The 21,449-nt window shown below is 38.2% G+C and overlaps 2 protein-coding genes across 2 annotated transcripts; both read right to left on the reverse strand.

The window, feature by feature from the left end:
- Nucleotides 1-1,441: 1,441 nt before the first annotated feature.
- Nucleotides 1,442-10,260, reverse strand: LOC131331244 (uncharacterized). The gene is made up of 2 exons (XM_058365127.1): nt 9,949-10,260; nt 1,442-2,086 (listed from the first exon to the last, which is right to left on the reverse strand). Exons 1-2 carry the CDS (start codon nt 10,132-10,134, stop codon nt 1,721-1,723), a joined length of 552 nt encoding a protein of 183 aa, XP_058221110.1. The 5' UTR covers nt 10,135-10,260; the 3' UTR covers nt 1,442-1,720.
- Nucleotides 10,261-18,823: 8,563 nt separating this feature from the next.
- LOC131331245 (probable WRKY transcription factor 7) lies at nt 18,824-21,054 on the reverse strand. Its single transcript, XM_058365128.1, has 3 exons — nt 20,112-21,054; nt 19,449-19,574; nt 18,824-19,348 (listed from the first exon to the last, which is right to left on the reverse strand). Exons 1-3 carry the CDS (start codon nt 20,819-20,821, stop codon nt 19,186-19,188), a joined length of 999 nt encoding a protein of 332 aa, XP_058221111.1. The 5' UTR covers nt 20,822-21,054; the 3' UTR covers nt 18,824-19,185.
- Between the last annotated feature and the right edge of the window lie 395 nt (nt 21,055-21,449).

Raw genomic sequence — 21,449 nt, forward strand, 5'->3', positions numbered from 1 at the left:
TGACTGGGATTGACTGGTGTGCGTCACATATGGACCGGCGTGCGCCAGTGATAGCTGAGTCAACGGTCGATGACCGACACGTGGCAGCTAACTGGCGTGCGCCATGGGATCAATGGCGTATGCCAGTTTGGTTTTGCTGGGGCTGTTTGGCTCTGGTTTGAAGGGGGTTTGAAAGAGGTTCGGGACGCTCAAAGCTCAAATACACTATCATCCTCAGACTGTTTTTGACCATAATCATCATTGGGAAAATAAAAGATCGGAAAATAGCATTATCTGGACGGTCCAGAATGGGGTGTCTACAAGGAGCACTACACAGGTATGGGTCTCAGTTTCGAGCTCCGAAATGGCTGAATCGAGTGCGAAATCACCTGTTTGATGTTTGAAACAGGCAGATCTGGTGCGAAATCACTATTTTGAGCTTGAAATCACTGTAGCAGTGCTCGAAATCACTGTAGCAGGCTTGATTGAGTGCAGTAATGTTCGAAAAACCAAAAACAAGTGCAGATTTGGTCAAAAATAGAGATTCGAATGCGTGAACAGTGCCGAAATGAATATTCGAACACTGGGTCATGCATGAACAGTGCTGAAAATGGTTGTACAGTGCTCGAAATCACTATAGCAAGCTCGCAATGCTCCAAAATGCTGCAAAATGAGTTTTGATGTCTAAAAACAGCAAGTATCAGCTCCGAAATGGTGGATTAGAGAGTTTTGAGGGTCAAAATTGAAGTTTAAAGGGTTGGGTTGAGCAGATCTGGAGATTTGGAATGAAATGGTGTCTCTGGCAAGGTTTTCCGGCGCCGTTTTAAGGTTCCAGCGCCGTTTTCCGGTGAGGCTCAGGTTTTCGGCGAGGGTTCCGGCGAGATGAACGGTGGAGATCAAGCCTAGAAGCTCTGATACCAAATGATGCAAACCAAATCAATGATAGATTTTATAAGAGTGATAAATCCCTCAAAGGGGAATACAAGGAGCAATAGCTCTCAAATATCTATTATCAATATATCAAAAACTAACTAATGAGGGGCACAAGACACCTATTTATAGACTCAAAACCCTACACACACTAAAGACACTAAAATGACAACAATACCCCTAAATCCTACTGCATCGGTGTGAAACCTGTACAGGCTGTTTCATTGATAAAACACACAAATTTTCCTTTGAAATTTCTTTTCTTGATCGGAGTAGTTCCCTGCTTGATCACTACAGCTTGATTCTTCATTTGCAGAGATACAGAATCACATTTGTCATTTCTTCCCATCTTTTTCACGTAATTCCCTATCAGGTTACAATGAAATCAAAATTGTAGCCTGCTTCGGTGGATACATGGAAAAATGCAGCGCAGAGATGGAAATCTCCGTGGAGCTATGACTGTCAATTTTCTCAAAAAGGGATGATATAAAGAAAAAAAACACACCTCAACATAAGTATTAAAACACCAATAGCAGCTTAAGAATTCATTCCCTATATTTTCCACCAGTACACGGACGTGTCATTGTCAGATATACAACAGGCCTCATTTTGCAAATCACTCCAACAAACCTAGCATTCAAAATTTTGCTCAAAAATACTACCAGACGCAACTCATTTCAAAGGCTCGTATCAAAACCTATAAAGGCAGTTAAATACAATACATGCATGATGAAATGAACAGCGCATAATTGGTACTGGAGGAATATGTGCATCAAACGAGAGCTAGTATCCTGTTCGATTGTGGCCATTGTCATATTTTGCCACACCAGTATGCAGAGTGTTCATCTTTCCGGTGATTGCTAACTAAACCCCCACATTGTAAGCATACAAAGCTACTTCCATCTGAGAAGGCATCCAGCACAATTTGCTTCCTACCAGTCTCTGCCAGGATAGAATTTCCATGAGCGTCCGATTCAATGGATGGCCCCACCATATCCTGTTCAGATTCCATGGATTTCAAAGGTACAGCTTCTGCGATTGCACACTCTGCAAATAAAGAAGCCAATTCATCGGCGGCAGCACTTGATCGCAATTTGTTTCTGTATAGCTCGCGTGCACGGTTGAGGGTTTGAAATACAGCCTGATCTCCACCTTTGGTTTTCATTGCCATCACCACCTATTACCAAGAGCAGATAAGTAAGGAGATATAGAAATCTCTCATGGTACATTTCTAGTTTAATTTGAATTTTTACCCTCTTTGGCTTTCCCTTTTGACTATACACCGCATAACTTACAGATCATGTAATTTTCATCTTTTATAGGTTTACTTTGAGTTGAGTATTTAATAAACTGAACAACTCAAAAATCTAAGAAATGCTATTCCTATCAATATAAAAATGTTGAATACCTACTTAGAGTTTGCCAACACGAAGGGTAGCTGCTAGTTGTGAGTAGTTCCAAAATAGTAAATAGAAATCTCGCAAGTAAAGCTTGTATCATAGGTAGGGCAAAGCACTCCCGAGTAGTTTATATAAAGAAGGGGCAGGATGTGCTGTCCTAGAAGTTGGCTTGCTACCTCTCATTTTGTGCTAGCATTCTTCTTATTCGTAGGTCATTTGTGGCACGCGGGAAGGGCTCGTGCAGCTGCTGCAGGATTTGAAAAAGGAATTGATCGTGATTTTGAGCCTGTTCTTTCCATGACTCCTCTTAATTGAGATAGGAGATTCAATGACGGGGGCCCACACAAGCGGTGGAGCATGTGGTTTAACATGCATATCACACATAGTACGTAATTGAGACCAATCTTGTAACTTTTAATCCCAAAATCCTGGTTCATTGGATTTTAATCCTCTTCCAAGCATTTTGCCCTTCAACATGTCGCCCTCAATTCCCATCAACAGATGTGCCAAGTTCCCTGCTATCTAGAAATCAAATATCAAAGAAAGCTTTGTGATCTGAAGCCTCACACTTCCTGTCACCAGTTATCCCCCAACCATCCACGCTTTTCATAAACCTTTAAGGCCATATGCCAGCCATAGCCAGCATTACCTTAGTATATCCTCGAGCTGTCTGGACTCTGGACTCAACAAGTGGAAGAACAAGACTACAATAGCTATAAGAAATCCTTGATTTGTCAATTACCAGCAAAAAGAGATCTGAGTCTCCGACAAAACAATTGAAACACAGTAAAAGAACCTGCTATTATGTGCAAAGAATTGACCACAAACGAACCTGCTTAGAAGTAAAGAAGGATTAATGTCGAGCTAGTAGGCACCGACACGTACATGCGACACGATACGAAACGGACACAACACCCACTAGTTCATAAAAACATTGGAGGACACAACACATTGGGTGACGCGTTTTAAGAAATATTTCTTATACTGTTATATTAAAAAAATATGAATATAAAGCTCTAATTGTGAATATGTAACTCCATGTATAACTTGAATCATATTAATCATCAAATCATTCAGAAAAGTATTTCAACAAAAACAGTTTCATCACTTAGGTGTCTTTGTAGTAAACAGAACATCATCTTTCAGAAACTCACAAAAAAAAAAAAAAAACTCTCCCTAAGTTTTAATTAGAGTCTACTATTTCGTTTAACACCCCCCCCCCCCCCCCCCCCAACTTGTTTTGCGAGTGTCCCAAGACTAGAGTGTCTCGAGCAATTTTTAGAGTGTCCCCGGAGTGTTCAAACAAAAAATGTTGAGGAAAATTAAGACACTTGGGATTTAAGTGTCAGACACGAGTTCGGAGATTGTCGTGTCCAACACCGGTATGTGACCTTAGACGAAGTGCCCGTGCTACATAGATGTCAAGTCTGAAACCTAGCATAACTTGTAAATCTTTTGGTTCTCGAATTGAATCCAGCCCTCATCTAGGATGGGGATACTAGGGGCAAGGCCAATGGGAGACCTGTGAATGTACAATTCTAGTGATTTAGGGCTCTTGTTATTTATTATTGTTTTTAAGGGTAGTTTAGTCATACAGTTAAGTAGGGTTTTTCTATTTAACCTAGTCAGTCTTGTATTCTTTATAATCATTTCAATATGCAATAAACCTTGTGGTGTTGTTCTCATGATACCAAAGATGGGTAGGGTTCATGTCTCTTGCCTGCACGCGGCAGGTGCTGCCAAGTGAACACAGTGTGCATGAGGGAGGGCATTGATGCCTCACCTGGGTACCAAAGTAATATGAAGTATATAAGTGTGATGGCACCCTCACTTCAATAGCTAGCTTTTGGGGTTAAATTCTAGTCAAGACCATGTAACAAGACCTACCCGCCAAATAGAAAAAGGAGGACACACAAATGTAATGGAACAAACGCTGACGTGAAGGATTTTGATTCTTTTGGTTCACCGTCCAATGCTAGCAAAGCAATAAAATAAATATTGAGATTCTTATTTTGAGAATTCACCCTTGGCAGTTGGCCTGACAGTTGTGTAGCTGAAACTTGGTGTAGTAAGACTGTAGGTTCAACTCCTCTAGGGAGGCTGCTAATACTCTTCTTGATGGATTGGGTTTGGGGTTAGGGTAATGTAACTTCTTCTAAAGTATGACAAAAAGAAACGTTGATGTGAGGGAATTTCGACCCCTGAAGCTGGTTGTTAAATTTTAATCAAGTAGTCTTGATGGGAAAATTGCTAGAGAACAACTGAAATTCCATATGAAGTCCAGAATAAAGTTCGGTATCCACATTTTGTTCAGGAAAAACTTAAAAAAAGCTTCATGATACTTTTGAGATTACTGAAAAAACATCATCTGGGTTGAAGACGCATATAGGACAAATGCTGTACCTACTATTCAATCTCAAGGAGGCCGAACCAAGAGTATGGCTAAATCATTGAAAAAGATTGGTAAACCAGGTACTCTTGTCAACAGAACTGAGGATGATCTTGTAAACCATGGGAACATATTGAAATAAGCACCTGAGCTATCCTAGCGATTGGTTCACCCTATATGTCAGATTCTGAATTCACAAAACCACAAGCACCACTGCAGCCATAGCTTTATTGCTTTACTACAAGCACAGGCACAATGTCGTTCGAAGAAATTTTGAAATCACCGCCATTTTCTTGTGACGTTGCTCAGTTTTGAGCTTTGTTTACAAGAGCTTTCCACCAACTTCCATGAACTCCCTCCCCATTACCAACTAGGAAGAGATACTTTCCCTCAAGGGGAGGAAGAGGGGTTTTTTAACTAAAAATTAGAACAACTTTTATGAAGTACTTGTTGGTCACTACCTCAAAAATGTGGGCAGCCTTATAGTTCTTATTGGGGGAAGACCAGAATAAAAAACGAACTGGTTTCAACCGTCGGTTTTATTTTATTTTATCAAACTTCTTATTTTCATTATTATTTTTCATGGACACACTACTGATTGTCTAGGTAAACAGAACACACCAACAAAATGTAACCAAACCCCCATACTTCCTCGCACCAAATTAATGATGGAAGCCAATATTAAGAGAATAAGCTCCTATAACATGTGGAGTTAATACTCCCTCCGTCCCAATTCTTTTGACCCTCATCCTATCCCAACAGGATAAAAAACTAATTATAACTTTAAATTGGTAATATTATTTATATGCAATATGGATCTTGTTTGATAGATCTCAATGAACTCTTTTAAACAATGTTTTCAAAATTATCTAAAATATTATAGATTACAAGATATAATCAATTGAAAAGTGGCACGGACTCCCAAAAGGGACTAAAGACGGAGGGAGTAATATGCAAGAATAATTGATATAAGCCATTGAGAAGAAATCAGGAAATAATTTTGCAGACACTTGTCGTCTCTAGATTCATGATCAGCTATTTGAACCTTTAACATCTATAATCCAATTATCATGGTAACAGTAGAAGTTAGACCACTTTTGTTTTGATTGTTTTCACAATTGAATCAAAGGATAAGCCTAAATGGCAATTCCCGTCCATATTTCATTTTAAGCAGAAAATTCACAGTAGTCCAGACATGCCATCCTCATAAGGAGCACAGGAAACCTTTTATGTGATTCAGTAAACAAGATATAACTTATACTGTTTGCTGACCGCCCACCATAGTGTATCTTCTTAACACTTAACAGAAGTCTTCTAGGGAGACCATTACTGAACAGGTGGGCAACGAAAAGAAGCATGAAGAAAACTAGATGTAATTAATACTGTAGGAAACGGGAATCATTCTGAACAACCTGCTCTAATAGAAAATATTTGTATGCTTACATCAGTGGTGGACGTAGGATTCTCCATTTGCAGGGGCTAAACCACGTGTTAACTAATTGAAAAAAGAAACTCTCCCATTTAATCATAAGATACCCAATTTAATTTTTAGACATCAAACGTAATTAACAACAATAAATTCAGATCCAATTGACAAATCAAATTTCCAAATTCCTCCAATTTGGACTATATAATTAGGTTGAGATATTTATGTAACACGTACCAAAGGTGTTGAGAGTCGGTTAGATGGAGAAAGAGGGGAGCAGGTAGATCGATTGGAATGCAAATTTATGATTTGATCATTACCATTTTTGTTTTTGCATACTATTGAGGATTGAGATTTAGGTTTGTTTGATCTGCTCACAAATACTAAGTATTTAATGATACTAGAGAGACATGTAGAGAGAAAGACAGAAGATAGTATAATTTGTATGGGGTATTGGGGTTACAGATGAGATCAGGAGAGAGGGGAGAAACATTCTTTCTAAAATAATCAGACATGAGTTGTGGCCGTAGGGATGTTCATGAAAAATGGGATATCTACTTAACCTCTCCGGCCCGGACCAGCGGCTCGAACCATCCTATTTGGTCAGGTTCCGCAGTCCAGTGGTCTAATTATGGTTTAAAGAAAAGAACCGGTCATTTTAGTTCAGTTATTGGTTCTCCACTTAGACACCACGGTTAGAGCCAAACCGCATCATTTTGTAGTAATATAGATAATTAGGTATTTTAATTTGGTAAGTTTATATTTTTGGTAAGTTATAATATGAATTTATTTAGTGTAAAGATCACTTTTCCAGAAAAGTCTATAACTAATTACCATAGATATTGATCATTAAGGATGCTTTTGTGGACTATATTTGGTTTTGAATCTTAATGAAAATCTTCACATTATTTTGTGGGTTGTTTTGTCATAGGAGTTGGTGATGGCTATGTCAATTGGAATAAGTAGAAATGGAAAATGGAATTGTTTAATTGATTACTGCTGTAATATACAGCTATGGACGGTACAACAATGGAGAAATGAAGTGCAGGGAAAGAGATACAGGAGAGAGGGAGAGAGGGAGAGTCAAGAGAGAAAGGAATTTGCAACTCACTAACTCTTCTCCATCTCAAACCCTTCCACTTTATAAACAAACAAAACAGGTTGTCTAACTACCTTCCTAACAAACTACTAATTACACTTGTGACCATTTCTACTTATTCCAATTCACATAGCCATACCCAACTCCTATCATTTTGTGCGAATGAATGATTTTGCGGCTTCATATTTTTGTCAAAAAGTGTTCGGTACAAACAGGTTAGAACCAAAACCGAACCACCGCTGGACCGGTCTTGCATTTGGCTCTGGACCTTCTGGTCAAGGGTCTACATATATAGTTGCTAGGTTTTGCTTCTCAATTTTCTAGAACTGTTCATAATGGTCCAGTTACAGAATTTCTATAGAACCGCACCAATCCGGACCGTGTGCACCCCTAGTTGTAGGGGTGAGTAATCACATTACACTTAACAAAATGTAGGGGCCAGATATTGGATTTTTACACCCTCACGTAACAATATAGCATACTTACTGGAGCTTTTATAATTTGAGCAGGGGCCCGCACCCCCTAAGCCCCTCTCTCTATCGACCGATGGTTGACATCAACTCGTTAGGCTGATTACAAAATTCGTAGATGTTCCACTCGGCATTGTGCAATTACGCCGCAGCCCCTAAGAGGAAGTCCAAGCAAGAGGCCAACGGGTAAGAACATGGAAGTTTGGATCAACATTTGAACTCCCATGAAAGAGATGGCCACACTTCCACCAATTACGAATCCCAAGATTGTGTAGAATGTTTTTTCCCTTGTTCAAGAACTACGATCCTTAGCTCAGGAGTTGAATCATGTCCATGAAATTTAGAAATTCCCATGTAAATAAAAGGGGATCTTAGTTGGGATGTTTGAAAATTTTCTTTGTTGATGGATGATATAAAATCCCACAAGCACTGCCACGGTGGATTATTTTCTCATTTCTTATTTTCTTACTATGGGTAAGAGCACAATACGAGGGGGGCGCAAATCAGCCCATGAAATTGCTAAAAAAATGCTCTAATCGCGATGACAACATTTCTTCTCTCACCCAAGATGCAATAAAGGCTCTTGCAAAACCTTTCCTTGCCGATTGCTTCCATTTGCCACATTGCTTCTCCTTCACCACCCCAATTCAAGACTTCATTCCAAATATAGAGCTTAAGAACAACTACGAAATCTTCAATTATCATGAAAGAGAAGTTTGTTGTTTGTACAAGAATATATTTTGCAATACTAGTACATCACTGCATAACAAAAATCAGATTCAAGGGACTTCAAAAGCGTTCCGGTCCTTAACATAAATGCAAAGCGAACATGTGACATTCATGATTCAGTGTTATAAACAGCAGTCTCAGTGCACGTATTGGTATCCCTGACGCATCCATGTATCGGCCAAAATAGGACAATAGCAGCTGACGTATTGGAAAATACAGGTACTGGTGGTCCAAAATCCCAACATGTATTGGCCAACATTTAAAACGTTGACTGATATTAGTATTACCAAAATTGGAAACCCATTGAACACAATTTTGTGCTTGTTTTGAGGATATCGCAGTACTATCCTACAGCTAATCAGTCTTCCATTTAGAGTAGCACAGAATAAAGGCCAGATCTTCATGCCTCAGTGATGGATGCTGCCTTCTACCAAAAAATTGGACATTAACGGACCTTAGCTGCAGGAACCTTCAACTATACTCACGTTTCTTCGACGGAAACGCGTTTCCGCGTTCCCATCGAAGGAAACTCCAAGAAACTCGTCCCAATGACGACGGGAACTCGTTCCTTACCTATACGGGAACTTACACCCAAAAAAATGGTTGAGAGACTTACGTTTCAAGCTACAATTGGTACCTTTAAAGTTGTTTTGTTCTTGTTGGTGTGCACATCTGATATTAACCTTCTAGAGTCATACTAATGCCTTTAACTTTTACGCCTACTTAACATGCACAAGAACTCTATTGTGTAATCATGTGCTACAATAAAAATGTTGAAATGTAACTAGAAACTTATAATTTTAATAGTAATATTTTATGTGGTAGAATAATATTTTTATATTAACATTTAACAATATAAAATCCCAATATATATTTATAATTTTAATAATTTTTCCTAACCGCACCCAATGGCGCTCCCACACTTCTTTAATCACCCGCTCCCGCTCCCGTCCCCACTCCCGCTTTGTGTAACTAAGTAACAGACAAATTGACGGAAAATTACAAATTTACAATGGACAATGTGACAACACATAATTGAGCAATATCTCCCAGCTTCATAACCACTCCCTTCTAATACATTTTCCTCCACACATAAAATAACGCATGGCAAAACAAGATTCATGTAACTAACAGACTGCAAACAGTAAGGAGGGGACTTTGTGATGTTGGATGAACCATTTACATTTTCTCTTTCAAAAAGATTATGACCCTGTTCATGTTTGTCTAAAAAATAATAATAATCAGACACTACTGTGTCCGGTTTGGGTCTCTAACAGTTAAAACCAACCCCTCCCTCTGCGCATAGTCCGCAATAAGTTTTCTCCCCAATCATTACTCGCATTTCTATTGGTGAATTAGCTGATAAACATGGGAGGAATTGAGAGCCAAGATACATAGTCAAACCACACTAACCAAAACAACTAATCAGAGTGAACTGAATACTATAAGAAAATAATTGAGTAAAAGAAACACGTACTGAAAGAATAAAAACAACTAAATTCAGAGAGAAAATTAAAAGCTTTTACCGCCTGGAGGGACTGAGAAGGCTTTCCCTGGTCGATCAGCTGTCGAGCCATTGTGAGCAAACCTCTCACGGCGTCGTCGCCGCCGCCTCCTTGGTCGGAATTTGACGTCAGCTCTTGCGGCGTCTGCGGCACCATATCGGACTCCATCATATCAGCGTCCGTACTGGCCATGGTTGCATCTGGCATCTACACCGCCTAGGTTCCTTCTCTCCTCTCTCTCTCTCTCTCTCTCCAATGAACGGAGGTTTTCACCTGGATGTTTCTAGCAATTTCGACAAAATTAGCACTCACTCTTTCTTTCTTCTTCCTTGGGATTTTTACTCCCAAACTTCTGGGCCTGGATCGGTATTGACTTCTGGGCCGAACTAAGAGGCTCAATTGGGCCTAGCGGATCACCCAGCCTCAACAGGCCGAGTTTTTGGGCCAAATCGTGCTTCACGGGCCGGCCCAAGATAGGCCCTGTTACACTCGTCTTGAACAAGAGATCCAGACCGAATCGATTCGGGACCCGAGCCAAAGCTGGGCGACGCTCGTATTTTGCGGACAGACCTTTCCGGCACGTAAGCATAACCGCCGGGTTCAGGTATGCCATGCATAACGTGACTAACGTCACACCAGATGATTAGGCCATGTGTCTGGGACGACATTGCTCAACTTCTAAAGTAGAAATTTTTTAATCCAACGATGATTATTTGTAACGTCTCTCATATGAGATGCGATCCACACATACAAATAACTGTTGCATTGAAACCTTCTTCTTTTTTTTCCCTTCTAAAGAGCAACCAATCATATGAGCTTGGGTTGGTCTTGACTTCAAGCGTTTACAACCAAAACATAGGTCTTCATGAGGTCACATGTTCTATTTTCACGGAGGCTAAATATTCTAGACCTTAGGGCCACTGGAGTTATGCACGGTTGTTACCTTTAAAGCTCTGGAATTAGTCAAGGTGCGCGCAAGCTGACTCAGACATCCGGTCATTTTCAGAATTAACAATTGTTCTTAGCATGTCATTGGAAGGTATTAATTATCACAACACGTCCTGGGCCGTCATTTTCCCAAAACAAAAACAAAATGTGGGTCTAGGACGGTGTTGATTTCTAATTTGGGCTAGACCTAATACTATGCTCTTTTTCATCATTCGTGACAACTGGGCTATGCACAAAACCGTATAGGCCCAGTTGGTCTTGATTGCAACAGTCGGCTGGACCTGCTGCTCTGTTTGGACATTTTTGGTCCTAAGGTCTTCTGCTGTTATTTTATTTTTTTCAAAAAATAGACCGGACCGTCTAGCTAGCTAAGCTTATTTGTGGGCCTTTCTTTTGCTCATTTAGATCAATCGAAACCATTCACTTTTTAGAACTCGTCAAATTTAGCAACCAGTTTAAAACACGTCACTCGTAGATCTTTTAATTTGATTGTGGAACACATTTATATTGATATAAATAGATTAAACTGGTTCCGATTGCAATTCTATTTATTCCAATATGAATGCATTTTGAAATCATATCAAACCCTATCCAATCAATGCGGTTTTTGGTGTTGCTTATATGTTCGATGAACTCTAAAATGTGAACGGTTCCATTAGAGTTGTCCCCAAAAAGATTCCACAAACGGGATTAACTCGACGATCCAATCCATTTCTTAAACCGGAGAAGATCTGTTCCCCAAATTTATTATTGGAGGTTTTGCCATAGAGAGTGACTGGCATCCCAATCGACACTACAGCACCCCAAAAAATTAACTGTAATGATTCTCACACATATATTTTTGTGGGGCCCATATCAAGGTCCCACAAAATGATCCGAACCGCTCATCTTTTTTAAAATATTTTTTGGAGGGTTCCTATAAAAAATCAGCTCTAACGGATATCGGTAAGAGCTTTCTCAGAAATCATAGGACTAATCATTCTGTTTTGCCCTACGAATTCTAAGAAAGCCCTTACCGATATCCATTGAAGCTGATTTTTTACAGGAACCCTCCAAAAAATATTTTAAAAATGATGAACGGTTCGGATCATTTTGTGGGACCCCAATATAGGTCCCACAAAAATGTATGTGCAAGATATGTGCAAAAACATATGTGCAAGTAGCAAGACGGTTGAAAAATTAATCATCGATGGCATTGTTGGAATGAATTTGAAGGCTGGGAATCGTTGGGTTGATTTTCAAGACTGGGAAGATACAAATACAAGTTCATGAAGTAGTAATTTTATTTCTCGTAAGAATAATATGGTGGCCTATGTGCTGGCTAAGCATGCCCTTTCTATTAGTTATCCTCCTATTTTGGTTTGGTGATTTTTCAAGCTGGGCGCAGAGGGAAGCTAATGCGGATGTTGCGTTGAGAAATTGACTAATAAAGCTTACCGATTGACAAAAAAAGAAAAAGAAAAGTAGAAAACAACAATAATCCCCCTTACCAAAAAACAAAAAAAAACAATAATCCCAATCCTCAATTGAATTCATTTCACAAAATAACAATCCTCTATTGATTCATTGGATAAAAGTTATATAATACATGGGCATTTTTCGCATATAACTCTAGACACACTCAAGAGACAAATCTCACATTGAGATCTGTCCATAACCTAAACATTATATATTTTTTCAAAATATAATCAACAAGATAAGTATAATACAACTCTGGACACACTCAAAAGATGAATCTCACACTTAGCCGGAGTTTTGTTTTATTACTCAAAACAATTATATTTGTTTACCATTTTTCCAAAATAAAGTCAGCATGAAGATTGGAAGAAAAAAAAAATTACTAAACCAGGGTTGACATTTGGAAGTTTTTGTTTGTAATACTGTATATTTTAGCCGGTCTATGATAAGGCGTGCCTCAAAGTTAACATTATTCATTTAAAAGTTGTTGAATATGATATTAACAAGTGCTCGGTCAAATTATTTTTTGTCTTAAAAATAATAGAAAAATAGAAATTTAACCATTCAAAATTTGGATTGGTTTTTCTACACTCTATTCTTTTCGAAAAATGTGATTCAAAGGAATGATCTGCAAACAATAGATTAAAAAAAACACTAAAACAGGGTTGACATTGCACTTGGAAGTATTTTTTTATGATACTACTATATATTTTAACCAGTTTTGGATAAGGTGTTCCTCAAAGTTGACATTATTCAATTATAAATTTATTTAATTAAATACTAACAAGTGTCTAATCAAGTTATTTTTGTCTTAAAAACAGTAGACAATTAGAATTTTAACCATCCAAAATGATGATTGTTTTTTGTACACTCTATTCTTTTCGAGACAAATGCGAAAGGAATCATTGCAAACTAGAGATTAATACCATAATTCTAGCCGGTTTATGATAAGATGGTGCCTCAAAGTTGAAATTATTCGTTCAAGAGGTTATATAATTAAATATTAACAAGTGTCTGATCGAATTATTTTCATCTTAAAAATAACAAACAAATAGGATTTTAGCCCGTTTAGAATTTGGATTGTTTTTTCTACACTATATTATTTTTGAGACAAATGTAATTCAAATTAATGATCTTCAAAATAGAGATTAAAAAAACACTGAAACATGGTTGACATTGTACTTGGAAGTTTCGGTTTACAATACTGTATATTTTAGCCAGTGTATCCTAGGTGCCTCAAAGTTGACATTATTCAATTAAAAAAATTAATTAAATATTAGCAAGTGTGTGATCGAATTATTTTTGCCTTAAAAACAATAGACAACTAGAATTTTAACCATTCAAAATTTGGATTGTTTTTCCTACACTCTATTGTTTTCGAGACAAATGCAATCCAAATGAATGTTCTGCAATTTCAAGATTACAAAAAAAAAAAAAACTAAACCAGGGTTGACAGTACTATATATTTTAGCCCGTCTATGCTACGGTGGTTCCTCAAAGTTGACATTATTCATATAAAAACTTTTTTAATTAAGTATTAAAAACAATAAACGATTAGTATTTCAACCGTCCAGAATTTGGATTTGTTTGTTCAAACACTCTTTTTGAGACAAATGTGATTATCTGCGATTAAACAATAGACGATTAGAATTTCAACCGTTCAAAATTTTGATTGCTTTTTCAACACTCTATTCTTTTCGAGACAAATGTGATTCAAGGGAATGATCTGCGAACCAGCCCGAAGACGGACCGGAAATTTTTTTCCAAATTGAATCACCATTTCAAGAAGTTAGAAAAAGTCACATTTGAAATAACAGAGGAGACTGCCCAAAGCCAAAGAATTCTGAGTTAGGCAAGTTTGTGGCCCGTGGGAACGGTAAACAACAACATTGGATCCTTTTGCCTTTGAGGACCATTTCCAACTTTTTGACCACAAGACTGGAAAGAAAGAGAGAGGAAGAAAACAAAAGAAGAAAAGGGTAGAGTCGTATTCGAGGAAAGGAAAAAACCAATTTGCAATCCACTTCAAAGGCTGGGTGGCTGTTCTGTTCTGCCCCCATCTACAGAAACTCTCAACTTAAATAACACTCTAATTTATTAGTCAAATACTTACCAATCTGCAGGATGTGATCTCTCAATTTAAAAAAATGGCAAATGGGATGTCAGGGTATTAGTTAAACGAATGGGGTAGTATGACTCCGCGGCCTCGTTCAATTGCACAGAAATGATAGGAAAGTCGATTTTTTTTGTGTCTTTTTGTGTGTACAGTTAGTAAAAAAGTTATGGGACTCAGGTCCCGTTCCAGAAATCTTCTTAAAAAATAAGTACTTATTTTGAAATTTCTCAAAGAAAAAATAAGAAGGGTTGTTCCACAGAACCCAAATAAGCAGCTTATTTCACATTTTCAAAGTCAAAAATAATATACATGAAAAATAATTTTTTAATTTTTTTTTGCACCGTATTAAATATCTCAATGAAATTTATCAAACAAGATCCATTTGATAGTAAAATTATTTGTGTAAGCACATGATTTTTGAGTTTGAAATTATTTTTTTAAAAAATAAGTATTTATTCATCCTTTTGTGGAACATGCCTTATTATTAGACAAAAAATAAGTTCTTTAGGCCATCCACAGTGGTATACTAAAAGATGGATAGTAAAAAATTGACACAACAACTTTTAATTATTCATTTAAAGGATTGCTAAGCTTAATAATATTGAAGTTCACAATGGTCACTTCTAATCCATAACCAAAATAAGGGGTCCACTACAATTTTACTCACTCACTCTCTCCTCCTTTGTTTCCCGCCATTCACTTCCCTCCATTTACTTTTTGTGGGCAAAAATATATCGATTCTCTCCCTTAATTTTGGGAAAAAAATCGGTGACTTTCTTCCCTCCTATTATGATTATTATAATTTATTTATTTTTTTGGTTGTAGGGGGGAGGGGGATAGAAACGGGAAAAAACAGTGAAATACCTTAATCCGGCGACGATATAGAGTAGGTGAAGAAAAAAATATCAGTTGAAACACAGGTGTATTCAAATTTCGGAACTAATTAACTTATGTAGTGTGGGGTCCACAAATTTTGATTATTGAAAAATATTGTTAATTTTAGTTATCTAAAATCTAAAATTTGATTATTTCCAAGGATGTTGCTAAGTTTGATTATACCATTATAAGTTATCTTTTACACCAACATTATTAACTTTAAAAACAATTGATTTTTTATTATACCACTGTGGATGGCCTTAAACCCATTCTTGAATGAGGCCTCAGCAATTTCAACTTTTCACCCGGAATACTTTCACGTGAAATAGATCATGTCAAAATAAATAAATAAAAATTATTTTTTCGTGCAAGATTCATTGTTAATAGAACACACGTAGAAAATAAGTTTTTTTTTATTTTACTTCACCTCACTTCACCTCATTTCATTTTTCCTAAGAATTTATTTTCGTGCAACATTCCCGACGACTGAAATAGAGCCTGAGGGATTAGCCTACTGGTCAAAGTTTCAAAATTAGTGTTTATTTTTAAATCCTAGGTTCAAAATATTCTCGTTATTAACTCTTCCGGAAACAGCTCGCATCGGACTTTGTCCCGATTTGAATGGCGGCTCCCTTGACGGTAGAATTGGCCCCTTATAAATTGAACAATGCGGGCGTAAAATATTCTCATTATTAACTCTTACGGGAACAACTCGTATCGGACTTTGTCCCGACTTAATGGCGGCTCCCTGACGCTAGAATTGGTCCCTATAAATTGAACAATGTGGGCATAAACTTGAGTAATAAAATCCGATGAAATTTTTTCATACTTTAAAAATGACTTGAATCGAAAGAAACACGAAACTTCAAGTGAGAGAGAGAGAGAGTCACATGGTAGAATCATCAGCCCCGCCGTCCCCTTTTGACTTTTCTCAGTAGAGGGAAAACGTCATCCAGAGCAAAGATATCTGGAATCTCTAGCGCCAATCCAACCAGGATCCCATCCTCCATTTCATCGATTAATTAAAGACGTATATATGGGGTGTTTTCGATAGTGAAAAATTTACTGTATAAATTTTTATTTGTGGTTAAAAAATTGTTTAGTATTTTCGGTAGTGAATAAGTTGTTAAAATATGTCAAGTTGTTAAAATATGTTAAGTTGTTTCCGGTAGTCAGGGGCGGACCCAAAATTTAATTGCAGTAGGGTCAAATATCTGCAACACATGCTTGTTTTTGTCTTTGCAAGAGTCTATGCTTGCTTTTGTCGAGAGCGAAGAAGAAGAACAACAACAACAAACTATAGAGTATAGAGTCTATATATAGACTCGTAGACTTTGTGCGTGAGAGAAAAAAAATGTTGAGTTCTTTGCATAACGTCACAATCAAAAAAGGCAAGAATTGTACAATAAATTTCGTGAAATTTTCAGGGTAAGAATATTATCTTTTGGGGCAAAATTACAAAATACTTCTCAAAATTATACGTGCTCTAGGGGTATTTTGGAACTCATTGGGGTCAAGTGACCCAGCTTGCCTTAGTGTAGGTCTGCCCATGCCGGTAGTGAATAAGTTGTTGATAGATTTGTGAGTAGTGTAACTGTAGCAAAAACAGTTTTCATTGAAAAATTTTTTGTTAGTGGAAACGAAATGGTAAAATATTGAAACTTTTTTTCAGTGTAGATGAGATGGTAAAATGCATTAAATTTTTTGTATTTTTTGTTAGTGAAAATGGAAAAAAAAAAAAAAGCATTTTTATAGGGTCACACATGACACACCACCTACCCTAAAAAGTCCAACTCTCTTCATTGATTTTTAAAAACATCTCCAACCAACCGTTCATTTTTTCATTTTCAAGAATTATTGGCCTCCAACCATGCTTCATTTTTTTTTATTTTTTTTTATCTTCAATCAAAATGAAAAATCACTTTTGGTCATTAATAAACCACATTCTTCATTTTCATTCTACACTTTAAAACGGTATAAGTTATGGTATCGCGATCTCTCGTCCAGCCCGTTCTATTTTTTCTTGTTTGTTGGCTTATTTAAGTCCTAAAAATGTATGAAAATAGTTTATTTTTGTATTTTGTAACCCTCCCCTTGAATAATTATGGAAAGAAATCAAATTCGTTCAAGTGAAAATATGCTGTTAAAGTTTCAAACCATACTTCTCAATCATTGTTTTTTTTCTTGAACAAATCAACTATGTTGATGTACGACATATCTATCGGTATCACCTCGAGTTGATTTTTTTTTTTGACTAAATTGTCTTCTAAAAAAGAGCTACAAAACACACTGGGCCCTCAACGAGAAATTTTTTTGACAGAACTCGACATTAGAGAAGCTGGAGGGGAGCTGCCTTTGTCAAATCACATTTCAAGTTTTGGTAAAAAATAAAAACAATGTTTTATACCACAACTAAAGGTGAAAACAAGTCTAGCTGAGTTTTGTAGTGCTCAAGCCTAACTCGTTTAAAATTTGAGCTCAATCTTGACTCGTTTAGAAACGAGTCAAACCCAATCTTAATGCGCCGATCTGAGAGTCAAGCCGAGCCGAGTTTTAATCCAAGTTTCATGCTCCTCACAAACAACTCAATTCATTTGCAGCCCTAAATTAACAACCACATACCCCTAAAGTCAGCTCTCTCTCAATTAATTAAGGGAAAATAATAGTAGTCTAAATCGCACATAACCCCTTATTTTCTCCCACCCCCACCACCCACTACTAAAAGACAGTCTCTTTTCCGAATGCAATTTTGTTCACCCTCTTTGAGGGGTGTTCCAACTTCAAAAAAAGAAGGTTTTGGAAAAAGGAAGGTAATTTCAAGCCCAAAAATCATATGTTTATGCAAATAATTTTCCTACCAATATGGATCTTGTTTGATAGATTTCATTGAGATCTTTTATACGGTGCAAGAAAAATCAAAAAATTATTTTTCATTTTCATTATATTTGAGTTTGAAAATTGAAGAAAAAGAACTTTTTAAAAAAGAAGGTTAGTTGGAACACCACCTGAAAATAGTGTGAATTCCACCGTAAAATGATGTTATGCTTACCATGCAATACACTTTTTAGTAAGCATGACATCACTTCATGATGAAATCCACACCATTTCAGCCAATAGAAAAGAGAATAATGTTCACCATGTTAAGTGGAAGGTGAACAAAACTCAACTCTCCCCCCCTCTCTCTCTCTCTCTCATCGCACTACTACTGTAAATTAGTTGTCTAAATCGTCAACCGTCCCACACACGACACGTTTCCTACTATTAAATTACTCTCACAGATTAGGCGAATTTCACTTGTCTTCTCATTGACTACTCCCCGCATTACTATTACATATAAAAATCTAGTGCGGAATAATGTAAACATTTTCAACTAGTGGAAAAATGGGAACAAGTCCAAGTGGGTATCCTATCATCTCAATTCTCAAATCACAACCATTTACATTTATAAAAAAAAGGGCCATATTCTCTCACTTCATAATTCCAAAGACTCTTAAAAAATCAACCAAAAACAAATTCTTTTTTTATATATATAAACCGAATAAACAAAAGTTTTTCAGCGGGTAAGAGAGAGAGAGAGAGAGAGAGAGAGAGTGAGGAGAGAGAAAGCAAAAAAAGAAAGAAAGAAAGAGAGAAACAAATGGACCCCACTCTCGGTGATTGTTCGAGGCCAGCTGACGCACCACCCAATAATTTCCTGGGAGACAGAGCCCAAGCCGCAGCGTTGACCACTAGACCGTCCATATTCTCCTTCCCTTTTCCTTTTCCTATCGCATACGGCTGTTTCTTTTCAGCTTTTTCCGATCTCGATTTCCAACCGTCGGATGATTTGATGATCGCGATGAAGGTGGGAAAACACACGGTTAAGATGATTCGAGGACGAGGGCCGCGGTCGCCTGCGTGACGGACAGGGTGTGGTTGTGATCTCCCTCGTAGGTGACGATCAGCATCGCCGGATCGTCCAGCGCCCTCTCCACGTGCTTGCGCGCCGGGCAACCCCTCACGCTGCTGCACTTGTAGTAGCCCCTGATTATCGAATACGAACCGTTCAGATTATCAGATTACAATTCAATGAAGAGAAATTATATCAGATTTAAATTCAGCGATGCAGGGGATTAATTTTTACCTTGGATGTGGAGAGCCTTTGATTGGCTTCTGACCGTATTTTCTCCAGGTGTAATCGTCCGGTGGTATGTCGGCCATCTTCATGCTTACCGCCGGGACTCTAACTACCCTCTTCAGCCTCGATTTCCTGATACATATCGTAACAGAAAATTAGCAATCTAATTTTGATCGTCTATTTCGGACTAATAGACAAACGATAACCAAATTAATCAAAGATTCGCCCGACTCAATTAAAACGCGTTTAAAATAGCTCAACTCAATCGCTTATTTTTCTAAAATTTCAAACTAGCTAAGCTTGAGAATCAAGTCAAAATAGAAATACACAACGAGCTATTATAAGTTAAAAGAATAGCCTTGCTACCATGATTCACTAATTCAGTCATACGTCGCTTCGATTCGTTAAAAAAATTAAACATAAACATGCTCAGCCCGTTTGGTAATCTCCTTAAAACTCATTTAAGAAAGGCTCGACTTTAAGGAAGGCTCGACTCACCTTAAGCTCGTTTAAGATCAGCTCAACTTGTTGAATTAAATTTGAATGCATATTTCTACAATTAGCTAAAGTTGCTACGTGTTCTAGTTGGGCTCGTTCGATCCGTTTATCAACCTCTAACCCTAATCAACAAAAACCGATGACTCCGAATGTGATTAACTGTTGAGATACCTTTTCTTAGAGCAATGGCATCGTCCAGAGGACCCACCGCACTTGTTCGCCAAATCGTCCACCGAGCTGCACTTCCTCTTCAACGACGACGACAGCGGCGGCCTCCCCGCCGACGACACCCCCGACATATTCGTCAGCTGGAACGCCGACGACATCGACGGCTGGAAGCTGTCCGTGTCCCCCGTCAGCGACGACTTGAACGAATTCGCCGACGACATCGCCGGTGTCGCCGCCGCGAAATTGATAGTCGTCGTCCCCGTTGACTCCTTCCTCTCAACAACAGACCCGTTCTTATAAGTATGGATGTTCTGAGGAAGCGGTGGCAAGCGCTGAACTGGAACCGGACAGTAAACCCTAGGAACCGGTTTATCCTCCGCCGGTCGAACGGCTTTGTCTAATTCGACGGCTTTCTGCGGAGTCACAGTCATGGGGCCGCGTCGGAACCGGGCGTGGCCGGTCCGCGACCGGTCGAGGAGGGAGATGAATTTCTTAAACTTGTTGACGGCGACGTCGGCGACGGCCCTGTAATCGATGTCGGGATCTGTTGCGGTTTTCTGCTGGTGGTGGTTGTTGGTTTGGTGGGAGAGGATTCGTATGAGTTTCTCGACGCTTTGGAAGCCGGCGACGGCGGCCTCCTTGGCCGCAATCTCTTCCGTGTTGGCCCCGAAGCTGCCGTCTCTGTAGCTATTAGTCATTAGCTCGACGGCCATGGCTTGGGTTCCCAGATGGTTTTGGTTAAATTTCAGTCGGTCGTATGTGTGGGGATATATAGTATAATGGAGAGAGAGAGAGAGGAAAGGGGGCAGAGAGAGGTGGAGTAGTCAAACAGATGATGATATGCCCATTCACAAAGCGGGGGTGGGATTGTCTGTGTTCTCAAATCAGGACTGTAAGTTACAGTTGGGATCATTCGGGCGAAGATCTTCTCGTGTAATTATCATCTTGTGTGATTCCATATGATGTGACATGAGGCCTCATGTGGTTTTGCTTGACAATTGGAGTCGTTCATTTTGTGACTTTTGTATGTTCATCGTCGATGGAAAAGAATCAAAATGATCAAACATCAGTATCTAAGTAAATGAAGCATGAGTGTTGTGTGCAAAATGAACGTCCATTTCTCTCACAACTTTTTCAATTTGAATTATGCTAGTATTGATCTACGATTAGATTGATATTTTTATATGGTTGTTGTACGCATCGGATTTTTAAAGTCAAACAACTTGGATCTTTCAATTGAATCGCGGTGCATGATCCAATTTTTTGCATCGCATGAGAGTAACATAAGAGAATATCATGCGAGTGGAACTTGATTCTCACCTAAAAACTTATCTTGATAAT

The sequence above is a fragment of the Rhododendron vialii genome, chromosome 6a (genome assembly GCF_030253575.1).
Source record: "Rhododendron vialii isolate Sample 1 chromosome 6a, ASM3025357v1".
Lineage (NCBI taxonomy): Eukaryota > Viridiplantae > Streptophyta > Magnoliopsida > Ericales > Ericaceae > Rhododendron > Rhododendron vialii.

Coding starts and splice junctions, on each gene's coding strand:
- LOC131331244 (XM_058365127.1), bottom strand. CDS start 10,134: ATGCCAGATGCAACCATGGCCAGTACGGACGCTGATATGATGGAGTCC. Junction 2,087..9,948: donor CTTCTCAGTCCCTCCAGGCG/GTAAAAGCTTTT, acceptor TCTTGGTAATAG/GTGGTGATGGCAATGAAAAC.
- LOC131331245 (XM_058365128.1), bottom strand. CDS start 20,821: ATGGCCGTCGAGCTAATGACTAATAGCTACAGAGACGGCAGCTTCGGG. Junction 19,575..20,111: donor TGCCATTGCTCTAAGAAAAG/GTATCTCAACAG, acceptor GATATGTATCAG/GAAATCGAGGCTGAAGAGGG. Junction 19,349..19,448: donor AAAGGCTCTCCACATCCAAG/GTAAAAATTAAT, acceptor TTCGATAATCAG/GGGCTACTACAAGTGCAGCA.